This window comes from Bactrocera tryoni, chromosome 5 (assembly GCF_016617805.1).
Source record: "Bactrocera tryoni isolate S06 chromosome 5, CSIRO_BtryS06_freeze2, whole genome shotgun sequence".
Taxonomy (NCBI): domain Eukaryota; kingdom Metazoa; phylum Arthropoda; class Insecta; order Diptera; family Tephritidae; genus Bactrocera; species Bactrocera tryoni.
The window spans coordinates 28,292,841-28,317,766 of NC_052503.1; the positions used below are offsets into that span (position 1 = coordinate 28,292,841).

The 24,926-nt window shown below is 36.0% G+C and overlaps 2 protein-coding genes across 8 annotated transcripts; one reads left to right on the forward strand and one right to left on the reverse strand.

The window, feature by feature from the left end:
- Window positions 1-4,598: 4,598 nt before the first annotated feature.
- Window positions 4,599-24,926, forward strand: LOC120777851 (G-protein coupled receptor Mth2-like). Of its 7 annotated transcripts, none has more exons than XM_040109388.1 (9): window positions 4,599-4,904; window positions 19,356-19,898; window positions 19,964-20,117; window positions 20,205-20,390; window positions 20,680-20,931; window positions 21,008-21,179; window positions 21,242-21,460; window positions 23,356-23,404; window positions 24,225-24,926. In XM_040109388.1, the coding sequence occupies exons 2-9, from the start codon at window positions 19,392-19,394 to the stop codon at window positions 24,291-24,293; spliced, it is 1,608 nt and encodes a 535-aa protein (XP_039965322.1). In that variant the 5' UTR covers window positions 4,599-4,904; window positions 19,356-19,391; the 3' UTR covers window positions 24,294-24,926. The 7 variants fall into 7 exon arrangements, with proteins under 7 accessions (XP_039965322.1, XP_039965325.1, XP_039965320.1 ...); XM_040109391.1 differs by having other exon boundaries at window positions 4,599-4,876; window positions 23,328-23,404; XM_040109386.1 differs by having other exon boundaries at window positions 4,599-4,876.
- On the reverse strand, window positions 14,982-18,340 carry LOC120777850. Its single transcript, XM_040109385.1, has 2 exons — window positions 18,302-18,340; window positions 14,982-17,323 (listed from the first exon to the last, which is right to left on the reverse strand). Exon 2 carries the CDS (start codon window positions 16,949-16,951, stop codon window positions 15,053-15,055), a length of 1,899 nt encoding a protein of 632 aa, XP_039965319.1. The 5' UTR covers window positions 16,952-17,323; window positions 18,302-18,340; the 3' UTR covers window positions 14,982-15,052.

The following is a 24,926-nucleotide window of genomic DNA, read 5'->3' on the forward strand; positions in this document are numbered from 1 at the left end:
TTCCTTTTTCAAGGTAAGTAGTCAATAAACTTAAATTCATGCGCATCGTAAAATACAGACGCTGTAATCTAGTTAGCCGTCTGTTGCATTTTTCTACGGTTTCATCGTATACAGTCCACTCAGATGACTGTCGACTTGGAGTTTGGAGTGAAAAGTTGGAGTAATTTTTCGTCCATTATCACATATCGACGAGTTTAACTCGAGTTTATTACGCTTGAACATCTCCAAACACTGCTTTCAACCATCAACTCGTCGTTATTTTTGGTTAATTTACACAGAACCTTCTCATATCCAAATATCCGTGAATGACAAGATGTTTACATTAAGTATCTCTGGCACCTCGCTATGTCGAGGAACTTCACTTTACGGTCATCCAAAATAATTTTGTGAACTTTTTTTGATGTTTTCGTCGGTAACAACCTATTTTGTGCAACACCGTCTTCGGTACTCATTTTACCAGTTTTTGCCTCAACGTTATGTTTTCTTATCAAAAAGCAACATTTTATCAACACGAGAAATTTCTTTTTATCTATTTTTAATAATAGCAAAAGTTGCTTCACGCAAATTGATATGATTCACATATTAAAGATCCGACAGCTGAGTTCTAAGTCTTTATTTTATAGCTAATAAATTTTAAGTCATTTGTAGAAAATTTGTATACATATTTACAAATGAGACTTTCTATTTCAGTTATTTGAAAGCTTCAGCTTTTAAAAGCTTTAGTGCAATTATTTACAAGATCAGTTGTTTCTCATTGAAGGCAGTAAAGTGTAGCATAGTTTTAGGCTGCTACTTGCTTGACAATATTAAAAGCTTTGCGGTTTTAAAATTAAATTCTTAATGCAATACGTATTTTATATTATTGGCGTAGTTGCTTGCGGTTTTTTTAATTATTATATTTTTCTTCTAACCGCGATTAAGAAGGGTAGTGTTGGAATATGTATGACCGACATAAAATGCGTTAAAAGAATTGTATTTGGAATAAAATGTATTTTTAGAAAATGAAATTACGTGAAGTTTTTAAAAGTACCGGAGACGATATATGTATGTATGTTGTCAATCAAAATGACTTTGATTGAGCTAACTGAAACTTATTGAAACAGGATAAAGTAATCTTTATTAAGACGATACACTGAAGCAAATAAATCGAAATAGAAAATTGTATTGAATACTTAGAAGGACGTTGACTTCTTAGTTATCAAAAATAAAAAAAAATTGAAAACTTCTAAGAATTGAGAATTGAAAAGGTTTGCTTGGGAACCATATTTTCCATATTGAAAATTACAGAAAAACGAAATGGATGCCAGAATCCAGCCAACCAAGCGCTTATCTTACTTATAGTATATTATTCATAATTGGGAGGAATAAAAGCTTATTTACAACAATATGAAAGTGAAAAACAATAATCAGAGACGAATAGCAGATTTTTGTTATATCATTCTGCTTTTTTATTGGCTATTTTGAAATGATTGTTATAAATACTGCTTGGTCCCATTTCTCTCCATAAATATGTAAATGTTTACAAGTAATTCTTTTATATCATATCAATGCCAATATCAGAAGAGTTCCACTGAAATTCAACAACATAAATTATAGTTAAATTATAGTATTGTTAAATAAAAATCGGCAAAAATTTCAGTACGGGCTCATAGATGCGAATTATAAAAAATTTCTTCGTCTGCAAATTGACATGTGAATTTAAAAAATCTACTTTTTATTTGCATACAACATAAATACATATGTACATATGTATGTGTATCGAATGTTAATATATTTGAAAATATTCCCCCAAAATTTGATGATGGCGCGGTTAATAATTTTCGAAATACCAACGTATTTGTCAACATTTTTTAACTTCTCGGCTCTTAAAAACTTTAAGCACGCTTTTCTGGAAGAAGATCGAAGCGGCTGGTTCAATCGACTGGCTATTAATTTGAAAATTTTTACTTTCAATCTTCATTTATAATTTTGTCAGATAATTCTCGAAGCTATCAGATTTTTGATAATAATTTCGAATCCTTCCAAAACGACATCGCTTAGCTCTATGGGCTCTTGATAAGTTCCAAAATGATCCGACGTTTTCGAGCCAAATTTCTTTCAGCGATGTGGCCTATTTCAGGCTCAGTGAGACGAAGAGCTTCAAGAGCTGCTATTTCGTCCAGAAAAAAACAACGGTTTGGGCTTGTGGGTCGGTGAAATTATCGGTCCATATTTTTTCAAAAATAAACATTTACTAGAAACATTAAGATTATTATATGAAATAGAGTAGTCTTGTATATGGGGTAAATAGGGTTTGTTCGCAAAGTAATAGCACTGAGTCGATTTAAAAAAAAAATATTCAACCAATCGTTACAATTCTTTAAAAACTTTCAAAATAGACGTCACGGAAGGCATTCTCCGGAATAGTCTTGAGAGCCGAGGTGCATGCTGCTTGAATCCCCTTTGTCATCTTGCCGCAAATTCTGGTCGTCAGTGAGCACTTTTGGGGCCATCTTCTCGCACATCTTCTACATGTTCAAGTGTTCCGTGACAATGTCATGAACCACAGATTTTGATAAATTTAACATCTGGGCAATTAAACGAATACTTAGTCGACGGTCTTCCAGCACGGTCTTCATCAGCGACCTCTTTCCGGCCCTCCAAAAAGGCCAGGTGCCACCGAAACACAACACTTCTTGCTAAAGCAACATATGGGTAAGCCTGCTTGATCATATCAAACGTCTCTGTCGCAGATTTACCGAGGTTCACACAGAATTTAATCGCATACTTCTGGTCTTACGAACGCTACATTTTCGGCTTACACCACGCACAGAAACATGTCGCGTGAAAATGTTTGTACTGACTCTCCAGGTGCTCGGACACAATTGACCAGCCGCTCGTTCATTCGTTTGAGATAGGAACGTCCTCTGCCGAATCCAGTCGGTGCGCGCACGCTCCAAAGTATAGTCACGGCAGAAGAAAAACAGTTCTATTACTTTCCGGACAAACCCTGTATGTCTACATCGAAGTTCTTCAACGTTTCCAGTGCAGTAGTCGGTAACTTGTTGTTTTTTTAACTTTGCTTCTGCCCACAATGGCATTGCTATTGATCAAGTTTACCTTTGAGCTGCAAACGTCGCACGAAGTTGTCACTATTCAAAAGGCCTTTAAATCTATATATCAATAAGATTTTCCACTTCTTTGGTTTTGAAAGCACATACTTTTTCTGGAAGCAGCAAACTCTACACTGAGACCCTGTAGTATTCTTTGCAAGTTTCACCCATTTCACTCCTCTGAGTTCGCCACTGACTAAAGTCTATGCGGACAATCCCGCTTCGATCCAGGCCTTGGAGCAAAACATCACTCGCGTTCGGTGTCAGTTACCAGTCGACATGCTTAAATGATTCATCGAAAATTGGACTCAACGGATGGACCATCTGAGACGTAGCCGCGGCCAACATTTGAAAGAGATAATCTCCAAAAAATAAATGGCAAAGAATGTTATTTCGAATTGCAATAAAAATTCTCCATTAAATTTTAAATTAATGTGTTTTTTTCGTTAAAAAAGTACCTCGAAATTAATCACTTTTTAATAACACTTTGGTTTCTGGATTTGAGATGATTTCAAGCAGAAAAATTTTCTTCACCGTCATATATCTTTTTTCGGAGATCCTGCTGGAGATCGGCTATGGGATCAAGGAAATTTAAAATATGCATCACCATTTATTAAAGTACTTTAAATTCTATAATTTTTATTACAAACAATGCTTCTTCAAAAAAAAAACATTTTTTCCTTCTTGCATATGGATATAACAGCTTAAGAGGTTAGGCCAATGTGAGATTCTCAACAGATCGTAAAAGATATTTTTATTAAACTACACTTTAGCGTTCTAAAAACATTATTCCTGCGTTTGCTTCAATTTGGTTAGTTTTTTCGGTTAATTTTAGGATTGTTTTTTACAAGTCCGACATTTTGTGAAAAAATAATAGAATGCCCCCAATAAAAACATGGTACATACGTCCTTTACTAGCAAGGGCGACGGTAGAGACCCTATTGATAAAGATGACTTGAGTTTGAGCTCAGTAGCCGCCATTTTTTTTATCAATCCGTCAATATACATACATATGTACATATGTAAACTGAATACTTCCAAATACATGTTGAATAAAAGCCTGAAAGGCAGAAATTGATTTCCTTTTTCTTCGCTATTGAAATAAATTTTTAAGAAAATTCCAAATATGATATGTAAATCATATACATATGTATGTATCTACATATAAACATATATGTATATATACATACATGTGCATATAAACATATAAACATTATATGTTTATAAGTACATATATATTTAAAGTATGCAGAATTTAGATAAATTATTTCAAAATACATACTTACATATAGTTGCACATATCTACACACATTCACAATGTTTTTATTAATCTACATATGCATATGTATATACATACAGTTGTAATACATGCATATACCGCGATATGTGTACATACATATGCATGTATATACATATGTACATATGTATGTTTGCGGGAATTTCGATAGGGACTGAGTGCTCGATTTCAAAGCAATTTTCGAACAGTTACAATTCATTGAACAGACGGTGTAGTTCATAACATAAATAACGGGAATAAATTAAGTTTTTTACGGACCTAATAAGACATATACACACATACATACATATGTATGTACATGTGTATATTTGCAGAACAGAAATTATCCGTGCGGTGAAAATTTATGTAAATACTTGTGAAGAGAATTATTTGTACTGCAAGTAATTAGTTGTAATATTAATGTGAGTTAGAGTGCGCCTAAAATTCCGGCGGCGCGGATAAATATCCAGATTCTTGCAAATAGAGCGCGAATAAGTTTATTTTGAATGTGAGTGCTGAAAATTGTTATTTCAAAAGTGAGAAATTTGATATATTTCGATGCAATAGAATTTGAAAAATAAATAAATTAATTAAATTAAAAAAAAAAAATATAAATAAATTCAAGAAAATTTTATTAAACTTTAAGTATATGGTATATGGTTGAATATTAGTAACAAAAAATATTAAAAATTAAAACAAAATACTTTAACTTTATTTTCTATCGCGTGCTTTTTTATTAATTTTTTTAACCTTTAAAAAGTGTTAGTCATTATTTGGGTTGTCATATTCTATTAATGATAAAATTGATTTGTGATAGCTGAAGTGTGATAATTGCATTACTGATTAAAAATACTTCTGTGAAAATTAAATACATACAAATGTACATATGTACATATTAAGGTGGGCCAAAAGAAAGTTTTTATTTTTATTTTTCTTAGTTACCATGAAAATCTCATCCGACATGACTAAAAACAAGTTCTGGTAAAACCTGAGCTCTTAATATTAATATTAAGAGGTGCCTCAGCGACATTTTCGATTTCCCATATAAATAACACAGGAAATTTTGTTCTTTTTGTTTGGATTTTTAATGTACACAAACAAATAATTGGTAAGCGATAATCAACACTTATTCTTATAGGAAATTTACCGATCTACAAAAAAGGTCTAGAACATCTTTTGGCTGAGTCAACTCATTCAAAGTTATTCGTAGTTAAAGTCCAACAAAAAATTATAAAAATGATTTCCACAATTTTTCATCTTATATTACAAATTGATGGCTAATAAACATAATAAATCATATTTTTCGTAAAACTTATCGAGTGTTTAGCGATGTAACCATAGAATTTTCACAAAATAATAGTCCTTGTTGACAGTTTGGGCGGTCGAAAGTAAAACGGTGTGCACCACACCTCGATAATTGAAAAAAACATTACCTTGATTTTTGACTTGCTTTGACGTGGTTTTTTCGGCTTCGGTCACCCTTGCCATGATATTCGGCCGATTGAGCGTGTGTTTCCGGAACGTAGGCATAGATCCAAGACTCATCACCAGTTATAATACGTTTCATGACATCCCGGTAGTGGAAAGCATTGTTCCACACACGTTAACTCGGCGCTATTTTTCGAAAAAAATTTAATGATTTTGCAACCAATCGTTCTTTCACATTTTTAGGCCTAAATTATCATTTAAAATGCTTTTCATTGATATTTCCGATATTCCAACGATGCCAGTAAGATCTCTGACTATTAAGCGTCGGTTCTTAAGCACCAATTTCTTTATTTTATTGACGTGTTGTTCATCAGTTGATGTTGATAGCCACATGGAATGGAACTTCTTTGTTGAATAATTTCACTCATCGTTAAAATCGCCGAATGCCTTTTATGTAGTTCAGAAATACTGTGAGCGTCAAAAGTGAGTCAACACCTATGGAAATTTTGGTTTTCGTATAATTACAAGCTCAAATCGAAAGTCACATCAATTCTAATTATACAAGCATAAAGGTTAATTCAATACTAAAAGAACAAGAGCAAAAAAACAACAATAAATAAACGGTGTGATTTTTTAAATACAGTTAAACTAAAACATACCATATTTTACGCGTCAAAAGTGAGTCAACATTTCTGTTTAAAATTCATTGCTTGGAGATACCGTTATATTTCAAGAAGTTTTTGCATGCGCATTGGTTGGCAAAGTAAATTCGGCATTTTCCTTCTTCATTCGTAGTTGTTATTTAAAGTGAAACAGTCAGTGAGGTAAACAAATTAATATACATAAAATCATGAGAACCGAAATATCCTTGGAAACCAGGAAAATCATTATTGATTTAAAGAAAAATGGGAAATCTTTGCGACAAATTTCTAAAATTGTTGGAAGACATCCCACATCTATAAAAAAAATTGTGGATAAATTTAATAACCATAAGCAATTAGAAAATTTTAACCGATCAGGCCGACCAAAACGGCTGAATGAAAGGGAAGTAAGGCAAATAATCTCTACAGTTAAACAGAAACCTGGTAGTAGTGCAGTAGAGATTGCGAAAGACATCACAACGGAATCCGAAAAGACCGTAAGTGCCAGCACAATTAGAAGAATTTTGCATAAAAATGGGTTTCATGGTCGCCGACCGCGAAAGAAGCCATTTATTTCAAAAGTTAACAAAGCCAAACGATTAAATTATGCCCACAAATACAAAAACAAAGATTTTTCTTTCTGGAGCTCTGTCCTTTTTACTGACGAAAGTAAATTTGAGATTTTTGGTTCAGAAAAGCACAGAAAAGTCTGGCGAAAAAGGAATGCAGAATACAATGAACCAAATCTGCAAACTACGGTAAAACATGGTGGAGGCTCGGTAATGGTCTGGGGATGTTTTGCAGCTTCTGGAGTTGGTGAACTTGCTTTTATTGAATCTACAATGAATGCGCGAGGTTACTTGGAGGTATTAAAAAGCAATGTTGCTCCAAGCGTTGTTAAATTGGACTTGCCTAGTTATTGGATCTTCCAACAAGACAATGACCCCAAGCATACCTCACGCTTGGCGAAGGAATGGCTACTATATCGAACACCAAAACAGCTGGACCATCCCCCTCAATCCCCAGACCTAAACCCAATTGAGCATATATGGGACTATCTGGACCGGCAAATACGAAAAAACAAAAACATCTCGAGTAAAGAGTCCCTTAAAGCCGTATTGCTGGAGGAGTGGAGAAAAATACCAGTGGAGTACACAAAAAAGCTGATAGAGTCGATGCCACGAAGACTAGAAGAAGTAATTAAGGCTAAAGGAGGCCAAACCAAATACTAATTTGCATAAAAATATACATTTATTCTTTTATTTTAATTTTAAACAAAAGTGTTGACTCACTTTTGACGCGTAAAATATGACATGTTTTGGTTTAAGTGTGTTTAGAAAATCACACCGTTTATTTGTTGTTGTTTTTTTGCTATTGTTCTTTTAATATTGAATAAACCTTTATGCTTCTATAAGTAGAATTGATGTGTTTTTCAATTTGAGCTTGTAATTATACGAAAACCAAACTTTCCACAGGTGTTGACTCACTTTTGACGCTCATAGTATAAGCGTATACTAATACTAATTATTATTTTGATGTGACGTTTTGCACAGATGTCACTGACAGTCATATCAACATAAAAAAAAAGATATTTCGAGAATGGGTTTTCGCGAGAAATTTAAATTAAAAAGTCTTACTATTTTTTGCCCACAGCGATATACGCTTGAAAATGTTAAATCATTGAAGTAGTAGTTTTTTTAAGCACAAAAATCGCCGTTTAAGGCTAAAAGTAATTCTTAGTATATAGTATATATATAATATATGAAATATATGTTAAGGTGGTAAAAAACCTCCAATATTTTTTTAGCTTGACACTCTGAAAACCAGGCATCTTACGATTTTTCGTAAAACTATGAAACCAATTTTGTTCAGCAGTAAATTTTCTACAAAACTATCAGTTTCTAGATTTGTAATGATTTTTTGTCTTCATTGAGCCATAAATTCAAAAGAAAAAAACCTTAAAATAATCTACTGTTAATATCTCTTAACTGGTTAAGTTTACAAATAAATCGTAAGAGGCCATTTTGTAGAGCATTCAATTTCCTACAAAATCTATGAAATGAGATATTTTTCCAAGTACTTGGAGAGGAGATATGAATTTTTCTATATGATAAAAAGAAAAAAATAGAAAATAGTCAGGCGAATGGCTCTTCCGCTTCAATTAAGAGCTCATATTTGGTAAGACTCTTTTAGGGGAATCTAAAAACATATTTTTCAAAGTACCAAGCGAAAAACAAAAATTCGGATATTTTTTTTTACCCACACTAATGTATATACCTTTTTTTTAATTTAAGTCAGAAATAAATAAATATAAAATGAGCAAAGGAAATCGGTGCAATTAAAATTTTAAAGAAAAAACAGGAACAATTTAAAAACATATTCATACATATGCTGGACCATATTAATTTCTTCTTCATCATTTCATATGTACAATTTCGTCCAGAAAAATCGCTACATCGTCTGGAAGTTGTAAATTTATAGCGTTCCCAACTGCTGATGAACTTTCGAATAAGATTTATGTGTCAAAAATACAACTTTAGGTCAAGAAATTATATTTGACAAAAACTTATTTATTGCAATTTAAAATATCCTAAACCAAGAACAAATAATATTTATATTAAGAGCACAAAGCAGCTAAAGAAATCGCGCCGGCTTCAATTTGTTGGCTTCTTATATTGCAGGGGTGATAAAAATATAATAAGTAATTGCTTTGCTTATCTACGATAGTTCTTTACGGCATTTTATTACTCATAATTCAGCGTGTACAACAACACTATTCTTATCATTTGTTTATAACAAAATTTGAGTCACCGCCGTCATGCTATTCATCTCCACAGCAAAGTTTGTTTAATTGAATACGATCACGAGTACTCAAGAGTAATTATGACGCGAGTGAAATTGTGAGTTTTTTAATTATTTTTTTTTATAAGTCTAAAAAATATCAATGAAAACTGTTGGTAAAACCATCCAAAGCAAAATCCAGCCTGAAATTTTTCTCTGTATACTATTCTTACGCACCCAACTGTTTACATTTACCTAGTAACACGTGGTTACTGTTAAAGTTTTCAGCAAGAGACATTAGTGTCTTAAAATCTGCTGCCATAAACATGTTGCTGAAAGAAATCCGTGTCGTATACAACAGAAACACACAAACCCAAGCGCACAAATTCCACTCACAGCCAAATAGTAATCACACGCATATTTAACATACATATGTATATTAGGGTGGTTGCAATGGTATTGAAATAATGTTTTCTTTTTTATTGAGTGCCTTAAACATAAATTCAAAATTTTTTAAATAAATTTTCTCAAAATAATATTTTATTCGTTCGATAAGAGCATGTTAGTGTTAATACTCAAAAATTAATATTAATTATCATTTAAGGAGTTATAATATTTCAGGTGCTTTTAGTTGACTTTTTACCGAAAATATTGGTCAACGTCTGAGATATATATTCTAAATTCAGAGATACTCCTAACAACAATGTCCTTGTGTCAAAAATGATTTGAATCCGTTATGATCTGAGAAGTCACTATGAAAATTTGAGATCACCCTAGTACACACAATCATTCAAAATATTTTCTAATATAAATAAGTGGTTAAGAGTATGCCAGCTAAAGAATATAAGAAATAATTATTTAGAATCTATTGTAGAAACACTTGGCTCTGATAAGATAAGTATTTATAAATGTAATTACACCCAGGGGTATAACTTCATATGCATTTTAAAATTCAATCTGCTATCCGCACTAGATAAAATAAGCTTGTTCTAATGAAAAATCAACAACACTTGGCAGACACTAGCAAATTATTAGAACCAGTTCCAGTACGTAATACAGTATTACACAATAACAATTTAATTGTATGTTCGTTCGTCATTCAGTAAAAATATTCTTTTAAGGGGTTAACATGGGTTTGCTCGGTTAAAACACATTTTTTTCTCATATAAAAAATTAAATATATTATTGGAATTATTAATTGTTACCAACATACACTATTAACAAAGAAATACGGAAATTTTTGGAAAGAAGTATTTTAAACGCCATGACACCTCAGAAAAAAGAAGTGCGTGCGTTGGTAGAATAACTCCTTGCAAGATCATCAAAAGTGAAAAATTCCTGTTTTTAGAATTTGGACGAAGGGAATAAACTGAAAATTGGATTTTTGGCAAACATTTTTAATAGGAAATTAAAATTTCAGTGAAAATTTCTACACATTTTTTTTTTCAAAAAGTTGTAATCGAAAAACAAATATTTCGTTCAAGTCTTTAGGAATTGTATCTCAAAGACCTGTGTAACATTTCATGAAGAACGGTTGAGTAGTTTTCAAGAAATCTTGCCAACCGACTACAAAAACACAGTTTCGAGAAGAACGCGTTTAAAGACGGCGCACTTAGCCCAGCTGGCCTTGAGCGCACAAATTCTCAAGGCTGTATCTCCGAAACAATTACTCAGATCAACTTGAAAACTTAGGACAATATTTTGTTGTAGAATTTAATAAGATAATAAGAAAATTCAAGTTTTTGAAACCAGTAAACCCATGTAACCCCTTAAAAAACAGCCAAAACTGTAGGCCTTCTTATGCACACACACGGAGCATTAAATGGAGGGTGGCCGTGGTTAACATCCGATTTAAACAATTTCTTCACTGTCTGCGGAGATACTGAAAAGATTTGTCACGTGCATTTGTTTTTTAATATACAGTGGCGGACAAATGTCTAACTACATACACCCCCTCTTTTCGTGGTTCTGAAACCACACGAATTTTTTAGAAAAATGTGAAGATAAAGCTTATTCTAATCTTATTTCTAATCACAAAAAAACAAAAATTTTAAGAAGAGGCGAGCGGCAGACCAATATAAAAAACTTCAAGAAGTAAATAACATAAAAGTATCTATCCATTCACAATACAAAGAACTTTAAATAATAAGGGGTTCCACGGCAGAACACTACATAATAAGCATATAATCTCAGGAAATAAAGGAAATTTCCTTTAGAATTCGCCAAAGACCGGGTTATCAGATGAGTCGAGGTTCAAAATTATTGGTTGTGATCCGATTTCATACATTTTCATTGTCGGTAATAGTTGGAATAAGCATTGCCCTAAGCGAATTTGGCTTAAGAACGGGTTTTATTACCAGATAAGTCAATAAGGCATTTTTTGTAGTGATAGAAAAAGAAATTTTGAGGCAAAACTAAGGCTGAGAAGGCACCGAAGAATTTTTTTTTTTGATTTTGCAGAGGTGTTGCGACCTCTGTAGTTGGAATTTTAGCTTTTATTGAGGGTAATAAATGTCGTTACAAATAGAAGTTGCTGATAGAACATAAGTAAATTGATACTTTTAGTGGATAATTTGGAACTCAATACAAGTTGAATCTTTCAACAAGATATGTAAGTATCTAAAGCATAGTGTGCAAATTATTAATAGTTGGCTGTTTTATTATGGTCTCAGACAACTAAACATAATATCTCAAAGCCAGGTTTTGTATACGTATATGTATTAGAATATGTCTAGAAAATATTAAGAGGGAAGCATTAGAAAAAGCAAACAGATTTTTATGCTATTATTTATTTTTAATGCTTGGAACAGCATTACATCTGCAGAGCTGCCAAATTTAGTAGAATCGATGCCAAGATGATTTCAAGTTTCAAAATGTAATAATAACTAGAATTAGGTAGAGCTTTCGCACTTAAATATGTTATTTTATACAGAATGTAAACTTTTGTCCGTCACTGTTGCTTTAGTGCTTTGTGAGATATGTATGTAAATTCCATCAGTTAAGGGGTTTTTAAAACTATTCAAAGAATTGTATATTAATTTATATGCTAGTTATAGCACCTTATAGGTTTTCGATTAACGGAACTTTCTGGGCGTGGCAATTTCCGATTTCGACCCTGTATAACACCAACCTTTCATGGGTGCCAAGGAACACGTGTAACAAACAGACGGACAAACAGATATCGGAAACTCAACTTGTCTCGTCATCCTAATAACTTTAGATACATAACTGTATACTATACTCTCGATTAGTTTTAGATATTACACACAACCGTTTGATGAACAAAAATATTCTACTCTGTAGCAACGTGTTTCAAAGTATGAAAAACACTCAGCAATGTAAAATATTTCAACCAAGATAAAATAAATTAAAGGCGCAAATTCATAAAAAAAACTTTATTAAAATTAACAGTAATTTACTGATAATAACATATTTCGTAAGCAATAAGGAAATTCCAAAAATAAGCAATTTTATAAAGTGTATGAAAGAAAATACAAAGCCTTTTATGCCTTATCAAGTTTTGCTCTAAAGTTTATGAAGTATTTTGCACAGGCACGATAAGAAAATTAACCTTTTTTAAATATATATTATTATGAGTACATGTAAATATACAACAGTGTGTATTAGGCAACAAAGGCGGTCGCCGTGACCGGACGGCTTAAGTTCATGACCCTAAACAAACAGTCGGTAATCAATATATGTGTAACCTTCAGAGTTGATATAGGGGCTAAGTCTGGAGGTAATTCGCTCAATTTATCCATTTTAGGCACAAAGATACACTGATATCAGTAAAACATATCCCGTAATTTTCATTAAGATACTCACATATTGGCAGACATACATATGCTTTGTAAAGTCACCTGGAAGTTTGAAAATCGTTAAATTAGGTAAATGGGAGTTAAGCAAAGTATTTACACGATTCAATCCATTTTTTACGCACCGACGTACCATTTTCAGTTAAGCAAATAGCGAAGTGAACTTTAAGGCAACGAAGAAATCCATCGTTGAGTAAACCTAATATTTTTCACTCGAACTTGATAAGTTTCTAGTGTGAAATATTTGTTTCGAGATAATGCACTATTTGCTTTCTGACGTGTCGGAAATGTCTGGGTTTTCTAAGCAATGATTCAAGAGTTTCTCAAAACATTAATTTTAACATCTGTAACAAAAACAAGCTTATATACCATAGTTCTTGGATGTTACTCATTCAGGCTAGAAAGTGTTCGATAAATAAAGTTTCGTTTCTTTGAATAAACTCTTGATTACTGGATTCTTACAAGAGACTGAAGGTTGCATATTTAGATAAGACGCACTTATAGTATATTTTGCAAACATACATACATACATACATATAATTTACAATCAAACAACGCTCTTCCCTTTGACTCACTGTTTTGATGTAAATTAGTATTTTTTAAATCCACTCATATCAATTTCCTCAAGCTATGAACTTGGAAAAACTGTTTCTTTATTTACATTCTTATTCTGATTTTAATTATTTTTGCATTTTTTTGCGTTATACTTTTTTCATTAACTGTCGGCTCGCTGGTCACTCGCATTTTCAATTGTTTATGCCTCATTATCGCGTAATTACTCATTTAAAAAACATTTGTAAGCTTCGAACATAGTACTGTTATCAGTCAAAGCTTGCCGGTATATAATATAATGCCATACGTGAGCGGCTGGATAAGTTGTGCGCTGACCAATACAAGGTTCGTTCCAATGTAAACAGGACTTAAAAAAAAAAACAAAACAAATGGTTTTTTCGGCGAAATCAATTTATTTTATTCAAAATAGTCTCCTTCTGCTTCAATACAGCTTTTTTGCACGGTCCAAAAGCATGTCGAACGAGTGTTTTAGCCCGTTGGCCGCTATGGCCGCCAGTATGCCGGTGCAAGCCTTTTGAATGGCCTTTGCGTCTGCCACTTTCCTTTCATGGGGAAATGAATTTTTCCGAAAAGGAAGAAGTTGCACGCTGAATGCGAGGAGTGGTTAATGGTTAAAATGTGATTTTTGGTCAAATAATCGGTCACAAGCGTCGAATCGAATGTTGGATTCTGAGTTATTTTTGGTCGTCAGTCAATTTGTGCGGAACAAACCAAGCACACACCTTTTGTAAGCCCAAATGTTCCGTCAAAATGCGATAAATCGATGTTTTGGAGATGTTCAATTCCATTTCCATGAATTTTGATTTTGGCTGATATTTGATGATTTCCCGCACAGTTTCGATAGAATTTCCGGTGGAAGCGAGCGAAATTGGCGCGCCAGGCGTTGACGCTTGTTGAAGTTGGCACGGTGATTTATACGGCGGTGATGATCCTTTGGCTTCTGGTGAGGAGTAGTTACTCCCAGAAGGCGGTGATGGTCCTTTGGCTTCTGGTGAGGAGTAGTTACGCCCAGACGGCGGTGATGGTCCTTTGGCTTCTGGTGAAGGAGAAATATAATTAAATATCGCCTGAACTCGTTGAACTCCGGTTAGCAACTCACTCAGCACTATCCCTTCTCTCTAGACTGTACTTACGTGCGACTCGCCTGTTAATCGCGTTAGTTTGGCAACGGTGCACTACGGTGTGCAAGCAGCGGTACTGACGCTGTTTGAGGTAGCCCAACGGTGCACTAGCGTGCAGGCAGCGGTAGTGACGCTGCTCGAGGCCGCGCAGCTGTGAGTATGCGTACTTACAACTAGTAACACCAATTTTTAATTTAGTTGTACAAATGCACAAATGAGTACTTGCAACTAGTAAAATTAATTTTAATCTCTGGCCTTGTCGTACAAATGCACAAATGAATACTTAAAACTAGTAAAATTAATGTTGAGCGCCGGCCTTATGGGTTTAGTCGTACAGGTGTAGCACGCATCTTTCCCTGCCGTATCGCACCAATACTCGGTCGCCTTCCAATTTCTGCAGGGCTAAACGTCGGCCTCGGAAGAATAGCATTCGCTTGGGGCGCTTGATGAAATGCTGTCGCGTCATGGTCAGCCCTTTCAGGAACGCTGGAATTTCTTTCGCTGGAGTTATTTCTGCGGGCGACGTGGTAAGCGGGGCTGCTGGTGCGCTGGTCTCGGCCATGGGACTTTGTGTCGCCGTCGTGGTCGTTTGGGCCTCTGGGTGAATCGGTGTCGGTGTTTGGCCAGACGCCCCATCGACGGTCGGTTGGGCCTGTGTGCTTAGGCGTGTAGCGGTTAGGGGTTGGCCATCGATGGCGATAGTCAGGTCTCGCTTCCTTAAGAAATCCATGCCTAAGATGACATGTTCCGAAAGCGTCGGTAGAGCTGATACAAGTAGTCGCGTAGACTTGTTACCCAGCTCTATTGCAACAGGATACATTTTCGTGCTAGGTATATACGTCTGGTTAGCTAGCTGAATGCGACGTGTCTGGCGTCTGGCTTTGATTTGGTGGTTATCTAGATGGCGTTGAAGTTCTTTACCGATATATGTGAGCGTGGCTCCGGTGTCCACCAGAGCTTCTATCTGCATGCCTGCGACAGTAATGGGCAAATAATAACGGCCATCTTGTTTCCCTTCTGGGCACGGAAGCGTTGTTCTGAGTGCTGTTGTACTGGGTTTGGACGGAGTAGCTCGCACTGTCGCATGTGTAGGACAATTGCAGTCTCGCGACATGATTCCGTCGCGTCCACAGCGAGAGCAAAATATTCGCTGCTGGTTGCGACATTGGTGCCTTCGATGTCCCGGCTGATTACATCGCCAACAAACTTTCTCGCGGCAATACTTAGTACTTACCGCCGTCAAAAAGTGATTGGTGTTTCTTGCTTGCCTGGTCTCCTCGCCTTTTAACAATTCGAATTCTTCGGTTAACTCGAGTAGTTCGTCTACGCTGTTGAAGTCGCTTCGACGGACGTATAAGCGATATTCCACCCTTAGACCGTCATATATACGTTCGGTGTGATCTTCCTCGCGAAATTTCGGGTGCTGGCGAATAAGCGTTTGGATGGCCAACACATAATCCTTTGCTTTCTCTCTGGGTAATTGCTTGCGCTGATGGATGGTTTCTTCCAGATGTGCGAGGTGTCGTTTCGGTAAAAAGAACCGTTCAGCCCAGTAACGAAAGTCGACCCACGTGTTAATGACATTGCGTTTTATACGAAACCATTGCAGCGCTTTGTCTTGCAAAATTTCCGGCATAGTAGCTAGAAGCTGGTTATTTGCTATAGAGTAGCATTCGGCGAGTTCCTCGCATCGCTCCAGAAAGTCGTGTAAATTTTCGCGACCGCTGTAGCGTATGTTCCATCGCCGCATGGAGTTTATAACCTCCAAATCTGGCAATTTTGCAGCCGATGTGATGTCGTCACGTGTTGCTATTGCTTTGCTCGGGATTCTTACCGTGGTGGTTGGAACAGGTATGGAGGCATTACCTTCCTCTTTCGTTTCCCTTTCCAAAGCTTTCACTAGGACCTCCGTGGATTTACTGTGGCGCTTTGCACGGATGCAGGCGCTCAGCTCGCTACGGAGATCTACTACGGTGCGCCCTTCGACAGCGATGTGGTGTCGTCTGCACTCGGTGACTAATCGTTCCTTTTTTAGCCAATAAATCCAACTAGTCGTGTCCGTCTCAAGCGTTTGAGCCTTATTCGCTGAAGTACTGCGATGCTTATGATTGTGTAGGGGGTGTGAACCTGATTCATGAGCGTTGGTGACCGTTTCATGTTTTTCACTGTCACTCACAAAGTCAAGTCCCTGCTCGGGCGCCATTTGTAATGGGGTTTCGTCCATAGCTGAGGTATGCTCAGCTGCTCCAGGGTCAGCCTTGGGACCCACGAACCCTTAGCAAAGAAAAGTGTTTACTTTCGTAAAGATGTATCCATACCCCCTTATGTGGACAGCCAGACCAGCGTGTATTTATACGGCGAGTCAGATGGAAGCGAACGAAATTGGCGCGCCAGGCGTTGACGCTTGTTGAAGTTGGCACGGTATTTATACGGCGGTGATGATCCTTTGGCTTCTGGTGAGGAGTAGTTACTCCCAGAAGGCGGTGATGGTGCTTAGGCTTCTGGTGAGGAGTAGTTATACCCAGACGGCGGTGATGGTCCTTGGCTTCTGGTGAGGAGTAGTTACTCCCAGGCGGCGGTGATGGTCCTTTGGATTCTGGTGAAGGAGAAATATAATTAAATATCGCCTGAACTCGTTGAACTCCGGTTAGCAACTCACTCAGCACTATCCCTTCTCTCTAGCCTGTACTTACGTGCGAGTCGCCTGTTAATCGCGTTAGTTTGGTAACGGTGCACTAGCGTGCAGGCAGCGGTAGTGACGCTGCTCGAGGCCGCGCAGCTGTGATGCCGCTATATCACAACGCAACTACGGTCGAGCCATTGCGCGAAAACTAACACATCGGCAGAGTCATTGCGAGCACTGGTATTTCACCGATTTGGTGTAATACCTTTTCAACGCAACGCCTGCGAAGACTTACAACATCAATTGGGCAGAGCCATTGCGAGCACTGGCATCACCCCGAGGTGTGATGCCTTTTCAACGCAATGCCTGCGAATCCCATCGAAATACCTAATTCTACTGTATATAAGGCAGAGCCATTGCGAGCACTGGCATCACACCGAAGTGTAATACCTTTTCAACGCAATGCCTGCAAAATACTTAATTCTACTGTATATAAGGCAGAGCCATTACGAGCACTGGCATCACACCGAAGTGTGATGCCTTTTCAACGCAATGCCTGCGAATCCCATCGAAATACCTAATTCTACTGTATATAAGGTAGAGCCATTGCGAGCACTGGCATCACACCGAAGTGTAATACCTTTTCAACGCAATGCCTGCAAAATACCTAATTCTACTGTATATAAGGCAGAGCCATTGCGAGCACTGGCATCACACCGAAGTGTAATACCTTTTCTACGCAATGCCTGCAAAATACTTAATTCTACTGTATATAAGGCAGAGCCATTGCGAGCACTGGCATCACACCGAAGTGTAATACCTTTTCAACGCAATGCCTGCAAAATACTTAATTCTACTGTATATAAGGCAGAGCCATTGCGAGCACTGGCATCACGCCAAGGCGTGATACCTTTTCAACGCAATGTCTACCACCACTAGCTACTTACTTACCGCTGCCTATTGCTGCTGACTGCTGGGCGACCGTCCTCGCTGGCGAGCTGGAAGAAATGATCGCATTCGGTGTGAAGTGCTTGCTTATATAGCAGCATAGCGCAGCTTTCGTCAGTGTAGTGAGGTAAGTTGTGTGCCTAGCTTTGGTCAATGCGGTGAGGTGAAGTTTACAACGTGCAGGATAATTATAGTATGGTGGAAAGCTCTATGTTGATGTATGGTGAGGGTAAATGATGTACCGTGTTGAAGTGAATTATTGTAAGTTGGTGAAAGCCACGTTACAAAATGTTATGAAATTTTCACTGGACAATCGATAAATATAGCAGATTCTAACGCACTAGTCGAAATATAAATGGCGCCACGAAGGGGCGCTAGATTCAAAAAGTCTTGTTTACTTTGGAATGCACTTTGTATAATTATTACACGAGTTCAACGCCTACAACGAGAGAGAATCAGTGTCGTGATAACTCTTTCCCAACTAACCGCAACTCAATGAATTTTAATAGTTCAATAAAGATTTTTTAAGATCTACGTAGACTATGCGAATTTTACTCTCCAACTTTGAGTTGAGGGTCCACAAATCACAATTAAATCAAGTTATTGTCGATAGTTTTTCGTCAATTTTTCATCTACATAGAATATAATTTATTTGATCAATGAATTAAAAGACTAGTGATCTAAATTATATTCGTAATCTCAAAAATTATCCCAAGTGCTTTCTGATTAAAAGTCCATAAACATCCCTCCAAGCGTTAAGCAATGTTAGAAGAGTCTTACACAATCTGTGGGTTTCTCAAATACTCCTAGTCTAGAGATTTACTTACAGCGACCCTTTACAAGTAATATCTACTTAGTCTAGCGACTAATTGTTGTTGGGCTCTCAAATCAATTGTTTCTAACCCTTGTTAAATATATTATGGGCGAATCATGGATATGGTTTATTAAAGAGAAAAAACTATGAAACTTCTTTATGATGGATATAAATTCAATTCAATGAACGTTATCAGTTTCCCAATACAACAATTTTCATTAAAGACTTTCTCAAAACTTCCAGTGATCCTCAACATTTTCAATTCCATAAACTGATGAAATGACGACCCGTTTTTGCAAACTGCTCATTTTAGCCGCTATACTCTATCAAACGTCTCTAGCTGATATACCCAACTGCGTATTCGAAGACACTGTCGTCTTAACCGCTAGTACCAAATTTGCCAATGGATCGTACCTCTATGAAGGGCTGTTGGTGCCGCCACATCTAACAGCCGAATATGACTATATTGAGCTCTTCGAAGGCGAGCGTAAGCCTGTGGAGCGGCATGTACGCGGTTGTGTGTGTAAGATCAAGCAATGTGTGAAGTTTTGCTGTCACCCAAGAGCGGATATGTATCAGACAAGCGCGACTGCCACGCCCCAATGTGAAGAAGTACTTAATGAGGAGCTCAAATACTCGCCACTTTTGAATGTAACATTGCGAAACAGCAGTCGGGTCGTGATGCATCTGCTGGATGAGTTTGTGGTGCAGCAGGGGATACCATGCGAAGGTGGCTATATGTTAATGCCACATGTATACGAAGATGATCAGTGGGAGTTATTTGAGGTATGTAAAACTAAGTTGCGAGTACGAAGTCTTCAACTGAAGAAGTTATCCGTTTTTTGTTACAGAACGGCACATTGTTGCGCGTCGGCGATGCGAAATATTTCTCGAGGCGAGATTATTGCTTGCAGGCCTATAATACGAGTGAAGAGTTTGTGTTGAATCCGATGAATTGTCCGGTTGTTTATGAAGAGCCAGCAACGCTCATGCTCAATACGATAAGTAAGCGAAAGAGAGATACGGTCGCTGAGACCGAGAAAGTGAAGGGAGAGCGATAGTGCTTATATTTAATTTTGTTTTCCTTTCCAGTCATGCTGATTTCGGCACCATTTCTTTATGTCACCATCCTGATCTATTGGCTCATACCGGAATTGTGGAACTTACATACGAAATGCTTGATTTGTTATCTACTTTCGTTAGCTATTGGCACGACGCTCATTGTTGTGGTCAATATGCAGTATTCAAATTTAGAAACTTTTAATTGCGCTATAATCGGTAAGTTTTTCCAAGGTTGATCAATATATGGTTCCAACAGGACGGTGCCACAAGCCACACGTTGGCCGCCTCGGTCTTATTGAAAACCCGTTACTGTATATCGTTCTGCGATCGTTTGCTAAAAAGGGTGTTCTTCTAAGATATTTAAAAATTTGGTGACATTCCACTCAACTAGCGACGATATTTAGATCTGTATGAAACTGCTAAACCAACTGGCTTTCCCGATAGTTCCTGTAGACCCCATAAAATATACGAGATCCCAATTAAATATAAAGCTTTATTTCAACAGGTTTCGTGACATACTTCTTCCTAACTGCCGTTTTCTTCTGGCTAAATGTGATCTGCTTCGATCTTTGGCAAAACTTCCGTATGACCCAAGGTGCAGTGCGAAACTTAACACAGCGTAAACGGTTTCTTTACTACTCACTCTATGCTTGGGGCATGCCAGCGCTGATGACAATAATAACAGCCAGTTTGCAAAGTTCAAATTTACCACAAGGACTCAAGTCGGGCATTGGAAATACGCACTGTTGGTTGAAAAGTAAGTGGTTGATATATAGCCTTAAACGTGATAGACCCCATTTTATTTACATATCTAATATTATACAAATTTCCAGTTGAAGACTGGTCAGCGATGATCTATTTCCATGGACCCTGCCTACTGCTGATTATCTTCAATATCGTCATATTTTTCCTTACGGCCAATAAAATCTATGAAATACGTAAAGAGCTGCAACATTTTTCACGCGGCGACTGCAGCCAAAGGCATTTGCGTTCGCAGCAAAATAAGTGAGTATTATATTATTCATATGGCCACATTCATGATTATCATTTTTTTTTTCAATAAAAAGTAAAAATTTGCTGAAATCTTTCAGTGTATGGCTCTTCTTTCGCATGTTCATTGTAATGGGTATTGGCTGGTTGCTGGAGATTATCAGTTATATGGTTGGCAATAACAGTAAATATGCTCTGCTCTTTACGTTCACCGATGTCTACAACGCCTCACAGGGGCTGATCATATTCATATTGCTGGTTGTGAAAAAGAAGGTGCTATTGCTGATAAAGAAAAGGTGATTGGAAGTTTAGTTTTCTCAAAATATTTGTTTGTTGTGTGTCAGTGAGTTTCCGTATGCTTCGGATAGTAATTTTTAGTAAGGGGTTCTTTGATTGAGGAATATAGTATATTATAATTCGGTGCTTGATAGTCATTTATTAAAGAGGTCGCGCAAATTTTGTTGAAACTGTAGACAAAATTATTATTTCGTTAAAAAAAAAACTTAAACAAAACTTAAAACTATCAAAAAGAAGCCGAATTTAGCATTAATAGGTCCAATGCTTTAAAAGTGGTTTCCTGAATTTTAATCTGGTTCAACAATAATGATTTAGTTCAAAATAAATCAATGAAATTCTCATGAAAAAATTAAGTAATACACATTACTCCAGGGTTTCCCAAAGTACAGTCAGTTCTACAAACAGGAACGGATCCGAAAGTCATGTGTTCGTAGCCTCAGTTTGTTTTATGCCCTTATAATAATAATAGCATGGTCAAAGGACCGAAATCCAATAACCAACAAGGTGAATGCTGAACTGATTACCAATGCTCATTTTGTTGTTGTATTCTCCAGTTATTGCATTCTTTGATTATTGTTTTTTATAAAACGGTAGTAGCGATTCCACAGAAAGGAACTGCGATGTAATTGAGTTTTTCGAAACCAAATTAGAATTTTTATATAATTTGAAGGATAATATGTGTTGTAGTGCGAAATATTCTACATTTTATTGGCAGAAATATTATTTTTTTCAAACAAATAAAGTCAGATATCGAAGAAGATTCCATTGGTCGTACTAATCTATCCGATTTAAACCAGTAGTCTATTCGATTCGCTATAAATAATATATTGGCAAATAAAAGCCAGTTTTACCATGAAAAGGGTATACTAAGTTTGCTGCGATATTTGTAATACCACACTGCAGTGTTTTCGTCCATTCTGATGACACGACCTAGCCAGCGCAGTCGTTAACTCTTAATTTGCTGCACTATGTCCGTTTCGTCATGTAACTCGTACAGCTCATCATTCATCATCATGTGCAAAGGAGCATAAATCTTCCGCAGAACCTTTCTTTCGAAAACTCGTAGCGTCGACTCATCAGATGTTGTCATCGTCCATGCCTCTGCACCGTACAGCAGGACGGGAATAATGAGTGACTTATAGAGTTTGGTCTTTGTTTGTCGAGAGAGAACTTTACTTCTCAATTGCCTACTCAGTCTGAAGTAGCACCTTTTGGCAAGAGTTATTCTGCGTTGGATTTCGAGGCTGACATTATTGTTGGTGCTAATATTGATTTCAAGATAGACGAAATTATCTACAACTTCGTAGTTATGACTGTCAACAGTGACGTGCAAGCCAAGTAAAAGCAAACGTCAGATACTCTAAAAAAAAGGAACGTACAAAATAATCAGTCTGACGAACCAAGCCAATTTGGTAATGTCCGCCTGTCTGTCCGTCCGTCTGACCATTAGTTTTTGACATATCGATCTGAAGTTTTGCACCCGTCCTCTTCTAAGCAAGGAGCTGTTTATTTGTCGGTATGACCGATATCGGTTCACTATAGCATATACATAGCTGCCGTACAAACTGAATAATTGGAATAAATTGCTTGCATGGTAAGCCTTTTCATTTGATAAGATATCTTCCAGAAATTTTGCATGATTATTGTCTAATTTCTAGCTGCCTTTTTTCTTGTTTTGAGTTAAACATGCTTGATATGTAATACGATCTATTCCGAAGGATTGAGTACCTTAATAGTATGGTTTAGGCGGCCTTATTCACTTTATAAATTTTTTCGAAATTACATATTTTCTTATGTATGCAGTTCATAAGAATAACTTTTATTACCTAAGCTATAAATAGTACTACTAACGACTCACCTTTTTAGATTTACTAAATCGGATAACACTTTGCAGCTTTCAACTAGAAGATTTACGAAGTCCAGCACGACCGCCATGGAGTTATGTAAGTAGTTAAAGTGAAATCCTGAAATGAAATTGTCTTTTGAAATATTTTATAATTATATTTAATTATTATATAATAACTACAGTATTCGAAAACACATTGAACTGAGTATCGAAAACATTTTTGAATTATTTCTGACTATAACTTTTATACTAGATAATTTTTGGAAAGGTTTTCAATAAATCCCTAAAAATTTAGGGTTGGAAGGTTAAGAAATTCCGTGTAAATAATATTTGACGAATTTAGCATAGTTTTCTGTGAACAAGGAGGATTAAAGTAAAATTTACCAACTTTTTTATAATCTTCTAGAATCCGATTAGTACAAATCGCCTGAAAAGAATTAGATTTGAGAGAAATAGCATTTGTCCTAGCAAAAAACAAGTTAGAAAAGCGAAGTTCGTTAAGAGATACCAATAAAAATTATAGACTTCAATCAAGTATATTTTCAAACAAATTTATAGAAGAGTATACCTAAGCTATCAGAAGAGTATAAGAGATATTTCGAAACCAATTAGCTTGAACTCATAGATTACTTGTAAGACCTAGCTTTCAATTCGGGTCTGTTGCCATACATGCACTTAATAGGGATGACGAACAGTTTTCAGCATAGTTTTTAATAGTTCCAGCGTGAATCTAAGAGATTGACAGATGAGACATATGTGTATTGATTTATAATACGAAATTTTTTTTAATATTAAGATTATACATATATCAAGATCATAACTACATAATCGCTTTTTAGACCTTTATTTTTCTAACCACAAAATTAGTCAGTCTTCTCTTTTAATTTTAAAATCACTTTTAATTTTTTTTCTTATAGCCAATGCTGAAAGTCGATGGAAACTTCGGAACTGAAAATCAAATCAATCATGAGGAGTCGAGAGGGTAACTGCAAAACATTCGAATAAAAATAACGGTAACCGTGGGTATTAATATTTTATAGTAAAATAAGGTTTAAAGATAAGGCACCGGTTTGTCGAAGCCCAAAAGCATCCAAGCAAACGCGTGTCCGCCAAAACCATTCACCAAAGAACAGTAAATATTTTTAAGTACTTAGTTTTTACCAAATGCCAGTATATAGTATATGACAAGAAGTGGTTACATGATGTTGCCACTTTGAACAATCATAATTTTGTATTAATATTCGAAGATTAATAATATCAAGACTATATTTTATACATTTTTTATATTAATATTTAAAAGTACAAATACACTCATAAACTAAAGCTGTCTTCGATTCGCCAAACCTTGAAAAGTGACGAAAGAAGCAATAAATCATATATGGCATAAAGAAAGATAATACTCTAATTAGATGCCCTCATACATTTCTGTATATACTTGTAAGGATGTTATTTTTGTTGCTTTCAAATATAAATTTTTTGAACGTGAATGCCGAATTCTAATAGAGAGAACTTAACATAGATCAGGCAAATCGAAAACGGTTTTTATCATTTGAATATATGTAGGCATATATGTATGTTTTTCTCTCAGTGTATACATAAAACATTTAATTTATTATAAA